At 43.6% G+C, this 16,890-nt stretch overlaps 2 protein-coding genes across 2 annotated transcripts in view; one reads left to right on the top strand and one right to left on the bottom strand.

Annotated features, from left to right (window-relative positions):
- The first annotated feature begins 13,233 nt into the window (after positions 1-13,233).
- Positions 13,234-14,026, top strand: LOC137439929 (large ribosomal subunit protein mL50). The gene has a single exon (XM_068136188.2). The coding sequence runs from the start codon at positions 13,261-13,263 to the stop codon at positions 13,804-13,806; it is 546 nt and encodes a 181-aa protein (XP_067992289.2). The 5' UTR covers positions 13,234-13,260; the 3' UTR covers positions 13,807-14,026.
- Positions 14,027-15,124: 1,098 nt separating this feature from the next.
- The window catches only part of LOC144888838 (sphingomyelin phosphodiesterase 4-like), a 66,343-nt gene continuing 64,577 nt past the window's right edge, over positions 15,125-16,890 (bottom strand). The window contains exon 15 of the mRNA XM_078768300.1: positions 15,125-15,594. Within this exon, the coding sequence (XP_078624426.1) occupies positions 15,259-15,594 (336 nt within the window). The 3' untranslated portion in view covers positions 15,125-15,258. The remainder of the gene's footprint in view (positions 15,595-16,890) is intronic.

Genomic DNA, 16,890 nt, shown 5'->3' with positions numbered 1-16,890 from the left:
CTTCAATCCGACGAATGAGATTTCACCAAACATCTTCTCACTGCTAGTCTCCAACAAGGTGGCGAATCCTTGGACGAATATCTGCAGGCTTTAAAGACTTTAAGTAAAGACTGCAACTTCAAGGCCGTGACCGCTGTTCAACACCAACAATAATCCATCAGAGATTCATTCATCAGTGGCCTCCAGTCCTCATCGATCCGTCAACGTCTCCTGGAAAATAAGACATTGGATTTGGTGACTATGTTCGATCAGGCCAGGGCTTTAGATTCGGTGCAAAAGAGTTTTGAGATAAAGAGTTCCCCGTCGGGGTAAACGTTCAGTGCCACTGTTTCTGAGCCAAAAAGTCCGATCAAGGATTCGCCTGATTGTCCATCTGTATCTGCTGCTGTAAGCAGAAAATGCTTTTTTTGTGGTTACTCAAAGCATCCACGTTCAACATGTCCTACATGCGAGACCACATGTAACAAATGCCAGAAGAAGGGACATTTTGCGAAAGTCTGCTATTCGTCACCAGGTTCCGCAGTTTCTGGTGCTACCTTTTCTTCAGTGAGTCGCCCAACCCTTGCCTCTGTTGCATCTGCAGCCACTCCTCCGGCGTTATCCAAAGCAACATCTAAGGTTGTCATCAACAGGAAGCAATGCAATGTCTAAGATTGTCACGAAGCTGATGGCCTCATCGACAGTGGAATCACTGAAAGCTTCATTTATCCAGAGCTCGTCGGACGACATTCCCTAAAGATTCACCGTTCGGGCAACGCTGTTTCTATGACCTTGGAGTCTCTATCAACAAAAACTCTTGGTTTCTGTATCGTCAGTCTAACTTTAAAGGGATGGTACTACCAAGATGTGCAATTGTCCATACTCCCCAAACTTTGTTTAGACGTCATCCTCGGACAAGATTTTCAGGAACAGCATGACAGTGTTACATAGAAATATGGCGACAATCTGCCTCCTCTCGTTCTTTGCGGACTTTGCGGACAGCTGTTACGTGAAGGAATCATCAAATCGAGTAATTCCCCAATGGCGTGCACAGGTCATTGTAGCTTAGGATGAAATCTACTGTAAGGCAGGTTCAGTACTGCTGAAGCAGTTTATTGGTGGTGGTTTACCATTGCCTTCCCAACAGTAATTTGGGCAGAAATTTGGAATTTGTTCAGGGTTCCGGCAATAGCTCGCCTACTGACTCCTACACAACACTACTTAATGGAATCCTTGCTATAATTCACTGACCGGTGTGCGTTTGCTTGCTTGTTTGTTACTTGGCAAAAAAAATAAAAAAATTTGCAAGTATGTTGATCACTCCGGTTTGTGTGTTTGTCTGTCCGCTCACTTATACTTGCCTACAGGACACAATTTTAAACCGATCGTCACGAAACTTCACCAAATGGTAGTGTTTGTGGTCCGACAAAATCCTATATATTTTGGGGTCAAAAGGTCAAAAGATCAACATACGCCAAAGGTCAACCACTTTTTTCAAATTTCTAAAATCCTCAATTTTCATCCGATTGACTTGAAATTTGAATAGGATATACATATCGGCAAACTGAATTCAACCACCCACTATTTTTGAGATCAGCATAGGCCAAAAGGTCAACATAGGCCAAAGGTCAACCACTTTTTTTCAAATTTCTAAAATCCTCAATTTTCATCCGATTGACTTGACATTTGAATAGGATTTACATATTGGCTTACTGAATTCAACCACCAACTATTTTTGAGATCAGCGTGGGCCAAAAGGTCAACGTAGGCCAAAGGTCAACCACTTTTTTTTAATTTCTAAAATTCTCAATTTTCATCCAATTGACTTGAAATTTGAAGAGGATTTACATATCGGATAACTGAATTCAACCACCAACTATTTTTGAGATCAGCATAGGCCAAAAGTTCAACGTAGGCCAAAGGTCAACCACTTTTTAAAAATTTCTAAAATCCTCAATTTTCATCCGATTCACTTGAAATTTGAATGGAATTTACAAATCAGCAAACTGAATTCAACCAGCATCTATTTTTGAGATCACCATAGGCCAAAAGAGCAACATAGGCCAAAAGTCAACAACAATTTCAAATTTCTAAAATCCTCAATTTTCATACGATTCACTTGAAATTTGAATCGGATTTTCAGATCAGCCAACTGAATTCAACCACCAACTATTTTTGAGGTAAAAAAATGCTCTACTGAGTGCCATTCCACTTTGTTCTGTTTTGCCAAGTGTCGCTCTATGAGTGAGTTTTCATTTGTCTGTCACCGGCCTGCAGGTCACAATTCGAAACCGATCGTCACAAATCTTCACCAAGTTGTATAGGTCGTCCCAATTGAGAAGCCCATTGATTTTGAGGTCAAAGGTCATCTGGAGGTCAAATTTCTAAAATCGCCATTTTAAATCCGATTAACTTGAAAATTGAATAGCATTTGTATATTGAGTCACTAAATTAGGAAATCTAATTTAGAAATCTAAAAAGGCGTCTCTTCAAAGCTGTCCGTGCGCGCACGCTTTCGAAGTTAAGCAATTTTTCACAATTGTGTTTTTGTCGAAACTATCTTTCTTTCAGTGTGTGTAACTATTGGTGTGTCTTTAATAGGATTCTCGGTGTTGGTTTTTCATACCTGTGTACAGAATCGTCGGTTAGTTTGTGTCGCGTATTCTGAGGCCTAGTGTAGGAGGCTACCATGTCCGACCTTGGCTTGAGGCTTTGTTTTTGTCTCAGCGGTTCTTCGATTGCGCTGCAATTACTTTCGGTCTCTGTTTTTCACTGTCTTTTCACTCCATACTTCCTTGTTTTAAAATCTCAACTCAAAAAAAAACAAACCAAAAAAACATTTCCTTCTCTGTTCTTATCCGTTTGTTCGTTCTTATTTGTTCGTTCGTTCTTCGACCACGTTGTTCGTGATCACGTGATCACGTTGTTAAAAAATGTTTAAACTGTCCCCTGAAGAACTGTATTCTGTCGTATACTATAACACCTTTTTCTTCTTCTTCTATAAAACGATGCTTTCGACTTGCTCACCAAATCTATTCATTCCAAAAAAAAATTCCATCTCTTACAGTGCCTCTTTCATACATTCCCTAAACTCTCCAGCACTCCACCCATCCTTCAGCGTCCTCAAACGTATTTTTGACTCAAAGGTCTCAAGAAACTCATTTTGCAATAAATGTTCGTTTCCCATTAATCGTACACTTTTCAAAATCCAATCTCACCGCTCCCCTCCAAATCTTCCCCATCACCCCTTCCCTCCAAAACTTCCCCATCAACCCTTCCCTCCAAAACTTCCCCATCACCCCTCCCCTTCAAAACTTCCCCATCACCCCTCCCCTCCAAATCTACCCCCTTGCCCCTCCCCTCCAAACCTTCCCCATCACCCACCTCTTTCAAATATTCCCCCTCGCCCCTCCCCTCAAAATCTTCCCCATCACCCATCCCTTTCAAATCTTCCCCCTTGCCCCTCCCCTCCAAATCTTCCCCATCACCCCTTCCCTCCAAAACTTCCCCATCACCCCTCCCCTACAAAACTTCCCCATCACCCCTCCCCTCTAAACCTACCCCCTTGCCCCTCCCCTCCAAATCATCCCCATCACCCATCTCTTTCAAATCTTCCCCCTTGCCCCTTCCCTCCTAAACTCCCCCCACTCCCCTCCCCTCCGAGACTCACCCTCACTCCTCCCTCCCTCGACTCCCCTCTCACCCCTCCTCAAAGCGTCCTCCCCGCTTCTTCCCCCTTCCAACTTTCACCCTCATCTCCCTCAACCTTCTGCCTCACTCTTCCCCCTCCTCAAATAACACCTCACTGCGCCTCACCCAATCACCATCAAACCTTTTGTCCGTCCCATTCTTCCCTTTCTCCAAGCTATTCTGAAATCTCTGACACACCTTCAACAGCTCTCCCTACCTCTTCCTCCTCTTCCACAGCTTACCCTACCGCCCCCCCCCCCCCCTGTTCTGTATCCGATGCTCCCCCTTCCTCTTCTTTATCAGTATGGACCTCAAACATCCAGGGCCTTCGCTCAAACTTGACTGATCTCTCCATACAGGTTGCTTCTGACAAACCACATGTGATCTGCTCAACAGAAACTTTCCTCCTTCATGATGTCTCTGATTCCTTGGTATCTCTCCCAGGTTACTCCCTCCTCCGGTATGATAGACCTGAGCCTCGTCCTGGAGGTGGGGTTGCTATCTTTATAAAAAAAACTCTCTTCCTCACTCGCCCTGCACTGCCCTCTCTCCACCTCACCCCCAGGAATACCTTTGGCTACGGCTTCCCCTTCGCTCCCACCTTTTGTCCATATGTGTGTTGTACCGTCCACCAAACAGTGATGACTCCATGTACATCTCGCTGTCTGATAATATGGACCAACTTCTAACTACCCATCCCAACTCTCTCTTCCTCATATGTGTTGATTTCAATTGTCACCATGCCAGTTGGCTGGGTGTGGGTACCTCTCTCACCAGCCATGGCTCTTCAGCAAAGGACTTCTGTGACTCACTGGGACTGACACAATCTGTCAATTTCCCGACCCGGATCTCAGTCAACGGAGCATCTTCTCTTCTGGACTTGGTTATGACTAACTTCCATGAAAATGTCTGCTGCTCTTCTTCTGCTCCAATCGGCTCATCTGATCATGTGCTTGTTAAAGTGGACATCTCTCTGACCATTCTCAGAGAGCCTCCTCAGTGTCGACGAGTCTGGCATTTCACTCAGGACAACTGGCACGGTCTTCCAGCAGCCATCAATCATCTGGACTGGTCTCCCATCTCTACCGCCTCTGACATCAACTCATCCTGGGAATTCTTCCCAAGTAAATTGCTCTCTCTCATGCACAGATTTATCCCATCTCGTCTTCAGTTGTCATACCCTTCCTCCTGTCCATGGTACACAGAATCTTGTGGTGAGGCTATTGCCCAGAAACAACTTGCTTTCGTCTCCTGGAAAGCAAATCCAACGGAAGGAAATCTCATTTCCTTTCACAAAGCCCGAAACAAGTGTGTGTCCACCCTCAGGGGAGCCAGGAAACAATATCTCTCCGTTCTCAGGACCGAACTCTCTTATCTGTCTCCCTCTTCCAAATCCTGGTGGCATCTGGTCAAATCTGTTTCTGGTGTTTGTTCCCCCTCCATCCCCTCCCTCACCTCAATCGGCCACAAGGCTGACTCGCACATGAAAAAGCTGAATGCCTCAACTCTGTGTTTGCCTCTAAATCTTGTGTCCCAAACCCATCCCTCTCTGTTCCCACTGTACCCAGTCGTACCCAGCTGCTCCTGGACTCTGTGTCCTTTCCTCCTGACAAGGTGGAAAAGTTTCTGTCAACCCTCGACTCTGATTCTGCAACTGGACCTGACGGCATCAGCCCACGGGTCCTAAAATCCTGTTCTTCCGCTCTTTCACTCCCTCTCTCTGTTCTCTTCACCCTCTCTTTTGCTCAAGGTCATCTGCCATCTGCTTGGAAATCTGCCAACATCACCGCTTTGCACAAAAAAGGTGCAAAAACAGATTCCAGCAACTACAGACCAATCAGCCTTCTCCCAATTATCAGCAAAGTCATGGAATCCATCATTGCTTCAGATATGAAATCTTTCCTCTTCTCCAATGGCTTGATCTCTGATCATCAATTTGGTTTCAGACCTGGTCTCTCTACTCTGGACATGCTGCTTCTGCTTTCTCAACAATGGATGGAGGTCCTCAATGCCAAACAGGAAATTAGAGCTGTCTCCCTTGACATATCACGTGCCTTCGATACGGTCTGGCACTGCACTCTGCTCACCAAACTCTCCTCTTTTGGTATCCATGGAAATCTCCACGCATGGCTGGCGGACTTCCTCTCTAGTCGTGGTCAACGTGTGGCCCTGAATGGGTTTCTCTCATCTCCTCTTCCTGTTCAGGCTGGAGTTCCCCAAGGCAGTGTTCTGGGCCCTGTGCTTTTTCTGGTCTTCATCAATGATCTCTCTGACTCTCTTGAAAATCCTCTCTATCTCTTTGCTGATGACTCTACTCTCTGTCGCTCCATTCTTCATCCCTCAGATCGGCAGTCTGCAGCCTCCTCACTCTCTGCAGACCTGGTCAAAATCACAGACTGGGCAAACAAGTGGAACATGTCTTTCAATCCTGACAAATCTCACACTCCGACGATGTCTCTCCGAAAAGACAGACTGGACAACCCTCCCATCCACTTTCTGAATAATCCTCTCCAAGAAGTTCTGTCACTCAAGCTTTTGGGACTCACTATCTGCCATGATCTTTCCTGGGAAAACCACATTTCAAATCTGGCCTCCAAAGCCAGTCGCCCACTGGGCATCCTCCGTCGTGCGAAGTCCTTCCTTGGCACACCTGAGCTCCTCACCACATACAAGGCTTTCATCCGCAGCTCAATGGAATACTGCTCTCCCCTCTGGGCTGGTGCTCCTGCCTCACACCTAGCTCGTCTTCACGCTGTTGAAACCAAAGCATTCAGAATCATTGGAATCTCCCGCGATGAAGCTAACTCCAAGGGCCTTTCACTTACTCACCGCAGGCAGGTTGGTGGTCTTTCCGTCTTCTACCGACTCCTCTCTGGCCTTGCCCCCCCAGCTCTCTCTGGGCTCTGTCCCGCAAATATTCCTACAGGTCGCACAAGATCTGCCTGCAACCCTCTTATGGTTAAACTGCCAAAATCAAGACTCTCTGCTCACCTTCACTCCCTCATTCCTCTTTTCTCCCACCTCTGGAACAAACTCCCTCACTCTCTTCAAACCCACTCCACCCTCCAGGTCTTTAAAACAGCTGTTCACCACCATCTCTTATCTTCCCCCATCCAAAACCTTGATCTTTTCTACCCCCGCTAATTTCACCCCAATTCCACGTTTTTTTGAAATATCAACTTCTGTCCTGGAAGTCCTTGGTGTCCTTGTGTTTTATACTTCTCCCCCCCCCCCCCCCCATTCCCACGCCTCCTCCCCCCATGCCCTCTCCCTCCCACACATCTCCCTGCTCTCAAATGTTGTGTTTGTGTGCTTCCCATTCTCTCCCCATCTTGTCTTCCGCTCCCTCTTTTTATATATTTTGTTTGTCTAGTTGATTTGTTTGTGAAGTAAATGTTAGCTCTTTCACGAGCCTCGATTCAGTATACAAAAAAAAAAATACAAAAAAAAACTATTTTTGAGGTCAAAAGGTCAAAGGTCAAATCAAGGTCAAACTTCTAAAAATCATCAATTTTCATCTGAAAAATCGTCACTTTTCATCCTCTTGACCCGAGCTTTGATCAAGATCGTAAATTTTATCTTTATGAAATGGCCAATTTGCTGTATCAATGGAAAACTTTGGGGGGGGGTGGTGGGGGGGGGCGGATTTTGCAAGTATCGTGCTCCGCATGACGTCTTCTTGTTTGTTTGCTTGTCTGTTTAGCTACTCCGACAGTTCTGGGTTCCAGACTTGCTACATAGGATCAGCATGACCCTAATTGGTGCATAGGGGTGCTTTTATCTTTGTCTGTGGTCTTGGGGTGTTTTTATCTTTGTCGATGGACGGGTTGGAAGGACGCAAATTCCCAATGTAAATGTGTATCGTGTAGCGCTGCCTGTAGGTGGGAGAGGGTATTTCAAGTCCAACCCTTTACAGTACAGTATTCCTGTTCCCAAGTTTTCCAGGGCAGTGGTGTGTTTTGAATTATAAGCAGTGGGTATATTTTTGCTTCATGCATGTAATTTGGGGGTTTTTTTTTTTTTTTGAGAGCGATTGAGGAAGCTGTCTGTTGCCTATACACTACCCCAATAAAGGTATGTATCAGAAGAAAGTATTGCATGCTCGGAAAACAAGTTCGCCCATTGGGCAGGTACTCTGAGAGTGGAACAACCATGCATTTGGAAATGTGAAGAACGAGATACATTTTCAAGAAATTTGCAATACCAATGTGTCTCAAACCCAGGACAATTCGGCCGGATATATTATTACGAGCACCATGTCGCAGCTGCCGGTGTACAAGAGTTCTGCGTGGCTATTCTTGTTGGGGTGGATTTTTGAAATGTGCACCCATTGGTCGGACAGCTTCTGGACCACACCCATATATATCGCATGACTCCACCCGCCGTTGCCCCGACGCCATTGCTGTTGTATTTGTGATTGCTCCTTCCCTTGCACCCGCTTTGCGCATGCTCATGGTCACTCGGCAGCTGGGCCTTGGACCGAGTGGCGTTACCTCAGTAAATCTCCGTGTGAGAATCTGACCTCCTTATATTATTGGCGTGCCACAAAATTATATGGCTGCGATCTTAGTTTTCTGGTGGGCCTAACACATTCGGCCTGGAAGCCTCTGCTGATTATACACTTTCCGGCTTTGTTTGGGTCAAGTGCACAGATTTATCCCATCTCGTCTTCAGGTGTCATACCCTTCCTCCCGTCCATGGTACACGGAATCTTGTGGTGAGGCTGTTGCCCAGAAACAACTTGCCTTAGTCTCCTGGAAATCAAATCCAACGGAAGGAAATCTCATTTCCTTTCACAAAGCCCGAAACAAGTGCGTGTCCACCCTCAGGTGAGCCAGGAAACAATATCTCTCCATTCTCAAGACCGAACTCTCTTATCTGTCTCCCTCTTCCAAATCCTGGTGGTGTCTGGTCAAATCCGTTTCTGGTGTTTGTTCCACTTCCATCCCCTCCCCTACTTCAAACGGCTAAACAGCTGATTCCGCACGTGAAAAAGCTGAATGCCTCAACTCTGTGTTTGCCTCTAAATCTTGTGTCCCAAACCCATCCCTCTCTGTACCCACCATACCCAGTCATACCCAGCTGCTCCTGGACTCTGTGTCCTTTCCTCCTGACAAGGTGGAAAAGTTTCTGTCAACCTTCGACTCTGATTCTGCAACTGGACCTGACGGCATCAGCCCACGGGTCCTACAATCCTGTTCTTCCGCTCTTTCACTCCCTCTCTCTGTTCTCTTCACCCTCTCTTATGCTCAAAGTCATCTGCCATCTGCTTGGAAATCAGCCAACATCACCGCTTTACACAAAAAATGTGCAAAAACAGATCCTAGCAACTACAGACCAATCAGCCTTCTTCAAATTATCAGCAAAGTCAAGGAATCCATCATTGCTTCGGATAAGAAAATCTTTCCTCTTCTCCAATTACTTCATCTCTGATCATCAATTTGGTTTCAGACCAGGTCACTCTACTCTGGACATGCTGCTTCTGCTTTATCAACAATGGATGGAGGTCCTCAATGCCAAACAGGAAATTAGAGCTGTCTCCCTTGACATATCACATGCCTTCGATACGGTCTGGCACCCCGCTCTGCTCACCAAACTCTCCTCCTTTGGTATCCATGGAAATCTCCACGCATGGCTGGCGGACTTCTTCTCTAGTCGTAGTCAATGTGTGGCCCTGAATGGGTTTCTCTCATCTCCTCTTCCTGTTCAGGCTGGAGTTCCCCAAGGCAGTGTTCTGGGCCCTGTGCTTTTTCTGGTCTTCATCAATGATCTCTCCAACTCTCTTGAAAATCCTCTCTATCTCTTTGCTGATGACTCCACTCTCTGCCGCTCCATTCCTCACCCCTCAGATCGCCAGTCTGCAGCCTCCTCACTCTCTGCAGACCTGGACAAAATCACAGACTGGGCAAACAAGTGGAACATGTCTTTCAATCCTGACAAATCTCACACTCTTATGATGTCACTCCGAAAAGACCGACTGGATTCCTCTCCCATCCACTTTCTGAATAATCCTCTCCAATAAGTTCTGTCATTCAAGCTTTTGGGTCTCACTATCTGCCATGATCTTTCCTGGGAAAACCACATTTCAAATCTGGCCTCCTAAGCCAGTTGCTGACTGGGCATCCTCCGTTGTGCGAAGTCCTTCCTTGGCACACCTGAGCTCCTCACCACATACAAGGCTTTCGTCCGCCGCTCAATGGAATACTGCTCTCCCCTCTGGGCTGGTGCTCCTGCCTCACACCTAGCTCGGCTTCACGCTGTTGAAACCAAAGCGTTCAGAATCATTGGAATCTCCCACGATGAAGCTACCTCCGAGGGCCTTTCACTTTCTCACCACAGGCAGGTTGGTGGTCTTTCTGTCTTCTACCGACTCCTCTCCGGCCTTGCTCCTCCAGCTCTCTCTGGGCTCTGTCCCCCAAATATTCCTACAGGTCGCCTAAGATCTGCCTGCAACCCTCTTCAGGTTAAACTACCAAAATCAAGACTCTCTGCTCACCTTCACTCCTTCATTCCTCTTTTCTCCCGCCTCTGGAACAAACTCCCTCACTCTCTTCAATCCCACTCCTCCCTCCAGGTCTTTAAAACAGCTGTTCACCACCATTTCTTATCTTCCCCCATCCAAAACCTTGATCTTTTCCACCCCCACTAATTTCACCCCAAATCCACTTTTTTGAAATACCAGCTTCTTTCCTGGAAGTCCTTGGTGTCCTTGTGTTTATACTTCTCCCACCCCCCCCCCCCCTTCCCACGCTGCCTCCCCCCAAGCCCTCTCCCTTTCACACATCTCCCGATGTCCCTGCTCTCAAATGTTGTGTTTATGTGCTTCCCCTTCTCTCCCCATCTTGTCTACCGCTCCCCTTTTTATATACTTTGTTTGTTTGTCTGTTTGATTTGTTTGTGTGATAAATGTTAGCTCTTTCACGAGCCTCGATTCTGCATACAAAAAAAGAAAAAAAAAGTGTTATTGACGATGACATACCCAGAAAAAAATCGAATCGTATGTCAAATAATAGTAATTAGTGTGAGGTTTCATCAGGCGTTATGTTATGTAATCAAGCGTTACTAAAACAAGAGAAAAATGACCACAGTGTGGTCACCAGCTGCGACGTGTAGAATCATGAGGATATCCATTGCAATATGCGCTACCAAATTCGACCAGTCATTAAATTATACGCATGCACTGGCGTCTTTCTGTCTTTCTGCTAAATTTATTCTGGTTTCTTCAAACAAATCGCGATTTTTGTCCGCGATGTTCTTACCTCATGCCAACGCACGTCCGAGTGTATGCGCAATTGCGCATGCGCTATTCAAAACGGCACGCCAACAACAAGAACAACAACGCAGTCCTCTCATAAAGCTGCTCGTCGCAGCTAAAAAATAGCGTTAGGTAATTTTTGAACGGCCTCATTTTGGGGTTAAACAATCCGTGACGTAAACGAATCAGCTCGTTGTGATATAACCGTGGTGGAGGGTGACATGGATGAGAGGTGTCGAGTTAATTACTTCGTAGCACATTAATTGTGTGTTTCCCAATCGGCCTGTTACTGGATTTCGCCACAGGTTGTGACCACAATGACGTCATCTTGTTTATTTGTAAATTACTAACGATTACGCTTTTGTCATCGCATCTACTCTCTTTAAACGTGGAAAATTAAATTGTGTTGATGGTAACTGTCCATTATTATTGGTTAACAGGCCCAGGGGGTGCGACGTGACCACCGAAATAGGAAATACATTGAAGGAGCGCAGTTGTTAAGATCACATTGACCGCAGTGACGTCATGTCGGTTAGCCCACTGATCTCTATACTAACTGGATTGGAGGCTCGACGCCAAATCAACGCCAATCGGTCCATTCGCTGTGAAGTCACCGGAAGTAGATTCGTCGCCATATTGGTTCCCCCAGAAAATCTGCGTCCGTTCATTGTTTTTATCAAAAGACAATGCCTGCTATATTTTATAAAATAATTTAATCGAAATTTCAACAAAACATTCGATTCAAATTGACTTTAGACAGCAGGTTGCTGTGAGGAAAGATACCGTCCTGTACACATGTTGCTATTTTGTATTCTGTAATTATAATTTATCATAATTTGGCAATATCCTGACATGTCTTGGAGGAGAATAACAAAAATATTTACTTTGACCATCATGTTTCTCTGCCCAGAAGTATAACTCAGAAGTTTGTTTTCGCTATACTCTTCTGATTCTGATTCTTTGATAAATGGATGCAATTTATTTTCAATGGTACTCACTTCAGTAAGAATATTGTGCCATGTGGAATGAAAAAACAAAACAAAACAAAACCAACACATGACCACAAATATGGTATACAAGTATTCACATACCAATTTATTTTACAGATCCATGTTATATTTATCAGCCATGAAAAAGTAAACGCAGTCCTATTTCCTATTCTTTAAATTTTTAAAGAATATTTAATTACTATTAATATTTAATATTAATATGAATATTATTTAATATTTAATTTAATTTATTTAATTATATTTAATTAATTAATTATTTAATATTTAATATTATTATTTATTATTAGAATATTTAATTTATTTAATATTTCATATTATTATTTATTATTAGAATATTTAATTCATTTAATATTTCATTAGAGGGGATTTAAACAATTTAATATTTCATTATCAGCATATTTCCTACAGAAATTCCACCTTCCCACTTTTTTTTATTCCATTCCGAATTGATTTTAATCCGTTCCAGGGTTGAAAAAGCATATTACAGGATTGATGAAACGCCATCGTACGCTGCTTACGGTTTATAAAAACCGCAGCGGTTGATTTGAATTTTGAATGAAGAAGAGGAATCACATTACATCGGTAAATGACATTCGTTTTGGGGAATCGTGGGGGAGCAAAGATGGCGGACAAATGGCTTCAAAAAATGAGCTTCCCTTCCTATCCAGTTAGTATAGAGATCAGAGGGTTAACCAGGCGACGTTAATTTTAATCATGCGTTTGCCCGTTATTTCAAATGATCGATTTTTTTTCTTCACATTTTGGTAAATCGTTTTTCAATATGAAACATATTAGTCACCACTCGCAAAGGTCATAAGTAACTAACCTGGCAACGCAGGGTGCCGTGACGTAGCGTAGAGTGACGTAGCGTGACGTACAGCACCATGTGCAGATGGCTACAAGCTATTTCATTTTTTTAGGTGGGATCGTAAATGTAATTAATTGCATTTTTGGCTGTAGAATACTTAGGCGGTGTATAAAAATACGATTGATGGATTTATATTATCAAATATATTGAAACTATAGGGAACAAAAAGCTAAACGATTATTTCGTGGCAAGAATAAGCTGTGAAGGATTGCAAAACGAAAAGGTAAGCGACACCTCGAAATCTAAAAGTGGACAAAGTGGACACCCGATCGACCGTCTGTCTCTGACTAAAAGTACATCCGCTTTGATTTTGTAAATAATGTTTAAAGGTGAACATACCTCAGTTAGAGAACCATTAATTATTCATGGTTATCAATACAGGAGACCGAATGAAAAAAATTAATTTTGGAATCAAGTGAAGTATTCAAAAGAAGAGGAAGAACCTCCGGCTGTAAAACATGGCTGCGTACATGTGCAGGAGTTTTTATCTCTTCACATTCCAGCAGCGTCCCCGTACGTGCCTCCTCAGAGCCGCACCATTTGCTGTTTATCGAACGTACAGCAACGCCAACGCTGGTGGTTTCTGGGAAAAGTTCTCTTTCGGGAAGCATTCGAAGGAGCCGTTGGGGACGCAGCTCCCCGAACCTGAACCTCCGGTTGTACCGATGCCGTCCTCACCGCCCAACCTCTCGTACAACCCTCCAGAGGCCGCGGAACTTGAGGCGTTCCTGAGCTCGGTGGTGCGGGACGCCTACAGCACGCACACCGGTCCTGAAGATTGGAGGTGTCAGGACGTTACCTCCGAACCTGGTCGGACTCGGCTCTTGGCTCGACTCGCAAGGGAACTAGGCCGCACCGTCCCTGGCTCACAGCTCCACGAGATGCGCCGCGGAGACGACGTGCGTCGCTTCTACAGCATCCCCGTCCGGGACAAGAACCGCCTTGAGCAAATGGCCACGAAAGACCTTCCACCGAACATCAAGATCAACTGGGATTACGAGTAAAGATATTTAATTGTCGTTGAGCAAATGCCAAATGTATTCCGGACCGAGCTGGGGAAGCCCTGTATAGTGTATGTGGGGTTCGTGGGAATGCGAGATTGACATTCCAATTACTGATTGTGGGAGGGGAAGGGAAGCAGAACGAGCGATACCTGTGGTTTGCCATGTCGGGTTTATATTGCAGGTTCCGTTTCATCAATTAATAAATCCCATGCTCTTGGTTCCTGAGTGTCCTCAAAATGCAACAATCCATAAACAGCCAAAAACATCATGAAATGACATCCATTGTACACCAAATATAACCAAGAACAAGTACAGATACATTCAAAGTACACCGCCCCCCATGCCAAATAATTAAATATCCAACAGCACGGTATTGCCGCATTGCAGCTCATTGAGGCTGCATTGGGAGGGAGAGGTATGCAATAATTGATTGATTAATTGTATAATTAAAATCAATAAAAGATTATTATAAAATCTTTTCTTAATCAATTGGCTAATAGCTTAACTAAACCACTAGTGCTTCATCCGAAGATGTATCTTTTAGAAATTTAATTAAATAAGTCATTAATAAAAAATTAAATAATTAATTGATTAATTAGTAAATAATTAATCGATTAAATGATTAATCAATAAATCAAAAATATCCTTGATAGCCACATCACTTGGTCACTGTCATGTCCAAATATTAGCGTCCGAGCTCAAAAGGTGCCTGAGATATGCAGCTAAAATTAATTTAATAATTTCTCATTTTCCAAATGATAAATAAAATAAATAATTAATAATGAAAATAAATAAATGTCATAAAAAATGAAATAATTAATCAATTCGCTAATAGAACACATAAACCACCACCATTTCATCAGAATCGAACTTTAAAAAAAAGAAAGATTAGTCATTAATCGAACAATTAAATATTTAATTGATAATAAATCAAAAATATCCTTTGTAGCCAAATCACTTGGCCATTGGCATGTCCAAATATCAGCTTCCTAGCTCAAAAGGTGCCAAAGATAATGGCCAGAAGAGAAAGGAAATGTATAAGTACTTAATTAATCGCTAATAATTAAATAAGTCATCAATTAATTGATTAAACAAAAAATACCGTTTTTGACAAAGTACGTGCTCACGATTGTGCTGAAATTTCAGCTTCCTAGCTCAAAGGATGGCTGAGATATCGCCCGGACAAACAAGAAAACAACCAGAGTGGAAACCGAGTACTCCCTTTCAGCGTGCGTCACTGCCGAGCCCCCTTCGGTGCCCGGCAATGACGTTATGCAGCACCGAGAGATGGCAAAGGAAAGGTGCGGTGTACAATTACTGGTTCCAATTGAAACTTTATTACAAACCTGCTATAAAACAGTGACAACACCTGGATACACGAATTTATTTGCGCAATGTAATTTCAATGATGTGGCCTCTTCACAAATGTGTCTCCGGAAGTTCATCTCCGTGTTACTGCTGATGCAGATGGTGTGAATCCGTGAGCGAGCTCTGCACCACGCCGTACAGCAACGTCGCCGCCAGCGCAAGCAGCACAAAGATGATGGGCCCAAAGGAGAACGTGAAGTAAAGAAACAGGTAGAAAAAGAGGAAAAGCGTAATGTTGCGATAGTTGGCCAGGAAACGCAGGCACAGCCGTGGATGTGGGAGGTCCCGTCGGTGGCCGAGTTGCGTGCTGTCGGAATTTGTCGAGATCCCGGTCGCTGGCGGAGTGCGGCACAAGTAGAAACGAGACACGTTACCCAAGGTACCTGGTTGCGTGCACAAGGCACGCATCGTATCGCCGCACTGAAAGACAAGATGGATGCAAATACTTAATATGGACAAGTGTGGGTCTGTGATGCAGGTCGAGATTACGAGGTCCCTTATTGGACGTTTTAACACCATCAAATCATAAAAACATCGACTTGTCCAAAGTTAGATCATGAATCATGATTTTTACCGGGCGTGGGTGGGTGCTCTGGTTATTTGGATGGCTCTCGGGCTGCAGATCGAGCATGAAAATGAGGGTGAAGTGGCAACTAGCTTCCTACCAGCTAATTTTGATATTTTTATAAAGTATGGGCCCTGACGACTTCACACTAAAAATACCCAGAATCCCCTTGGGGGAACATGTTCAAGTGACGTCATCAAGATGGCCTCCATTTTTATTAAGTTTTTGTATTTTATTTTTACATTGAGGGTCTCTGTGTCCTGATCTGTAATAAAATGATACAAGCATCTGATTTAAATATTCTATTTAATAATATTAATATTTGATAATATTTAAAATAATATTATTAATAATTATATTTAATAATATTTAAATAATAAATTAATTTAAATGCATGCATAGCAAATGCATACATGCATACAATGCATTGAAATGCATTTAAATTAATTTAATAATTTAATTTAAATATTTAAATAATATTTAAATTAAACGCAGCTGATGCATTAAGATCAATTTCTTGGGTATTAGGGTATTCAGTTGTTGGTTGTAATTTTTCTATGTCTCTGCGAATAATACTAACTGCACGGTGAAGTATTTGGGAATCATTTTTGTAATCAGAACCATTGTAAGCACATTCTCACGAACTTCTGCTGGCTTCATATTCGCTGCTGTAAGTTTTATTCCTTTCTTTTTATTCTCTGGTTCTCCACAAATGAAACGGTGTTCATCCCAGGAAAAGGTTGATGTTTTTTCTCTTGACAGTAAAACTACTATATAAACGGTTAGGTACCACGTCAGCACCTGTACACAATGCCAAACTTTACAATTTTGGCAGACATTTTGATGACGTCATTTAAGCCTGTTCCCCCAGACGTATTGTGGGTATTTTTGGTTTGTGAACTTATCAAGGCCCCTAATTTATAAAAAAAAATACCAAAAGTAGCTGGCAGGAAGCTGGTTGCCAGTTCTGCCATTTTAAGGCACTTTCTGACAATAATCTGCAGCCCTACTCCGGTTACAATCCCGGATGTATTGCCACTCCAACACAGGAAGTCGGGGCAGGAATTTCAGAATTTAATTTGTTCATGATGCCGGCGATAGCTCGCCGACTCTTCGCGAAGGACACCAACAACACAACAACATGCATTTTA

The sequence above is a fragment of the Myxine glutinosa genome, chromosome 14, assembly GCF_964187855.1.
Source record: "Myxine glutinosa chromosome 14, kmMyxGlut1.1, whole genome shotgun sequence".
In the NCBI taxonomy this organism is placed as follows: Eukaryota; Metazoa; Chordata; class Myxini; order Myxiniformes; family Myxinidae; genus Myxine; species Myxine glutinosa.
This window is presented reverse-complemented; position numbering and strand designations above follow the sequence as displayed.

Coding starts and splice junctions, on each gene's coding strand:
- LOC137439929 (XM_068136188.2), top strand. CDS start 13,261: ATGGCTGCGTACATGTGCAGGAGTTTTTATCTCTTCACATTCCAGCAG.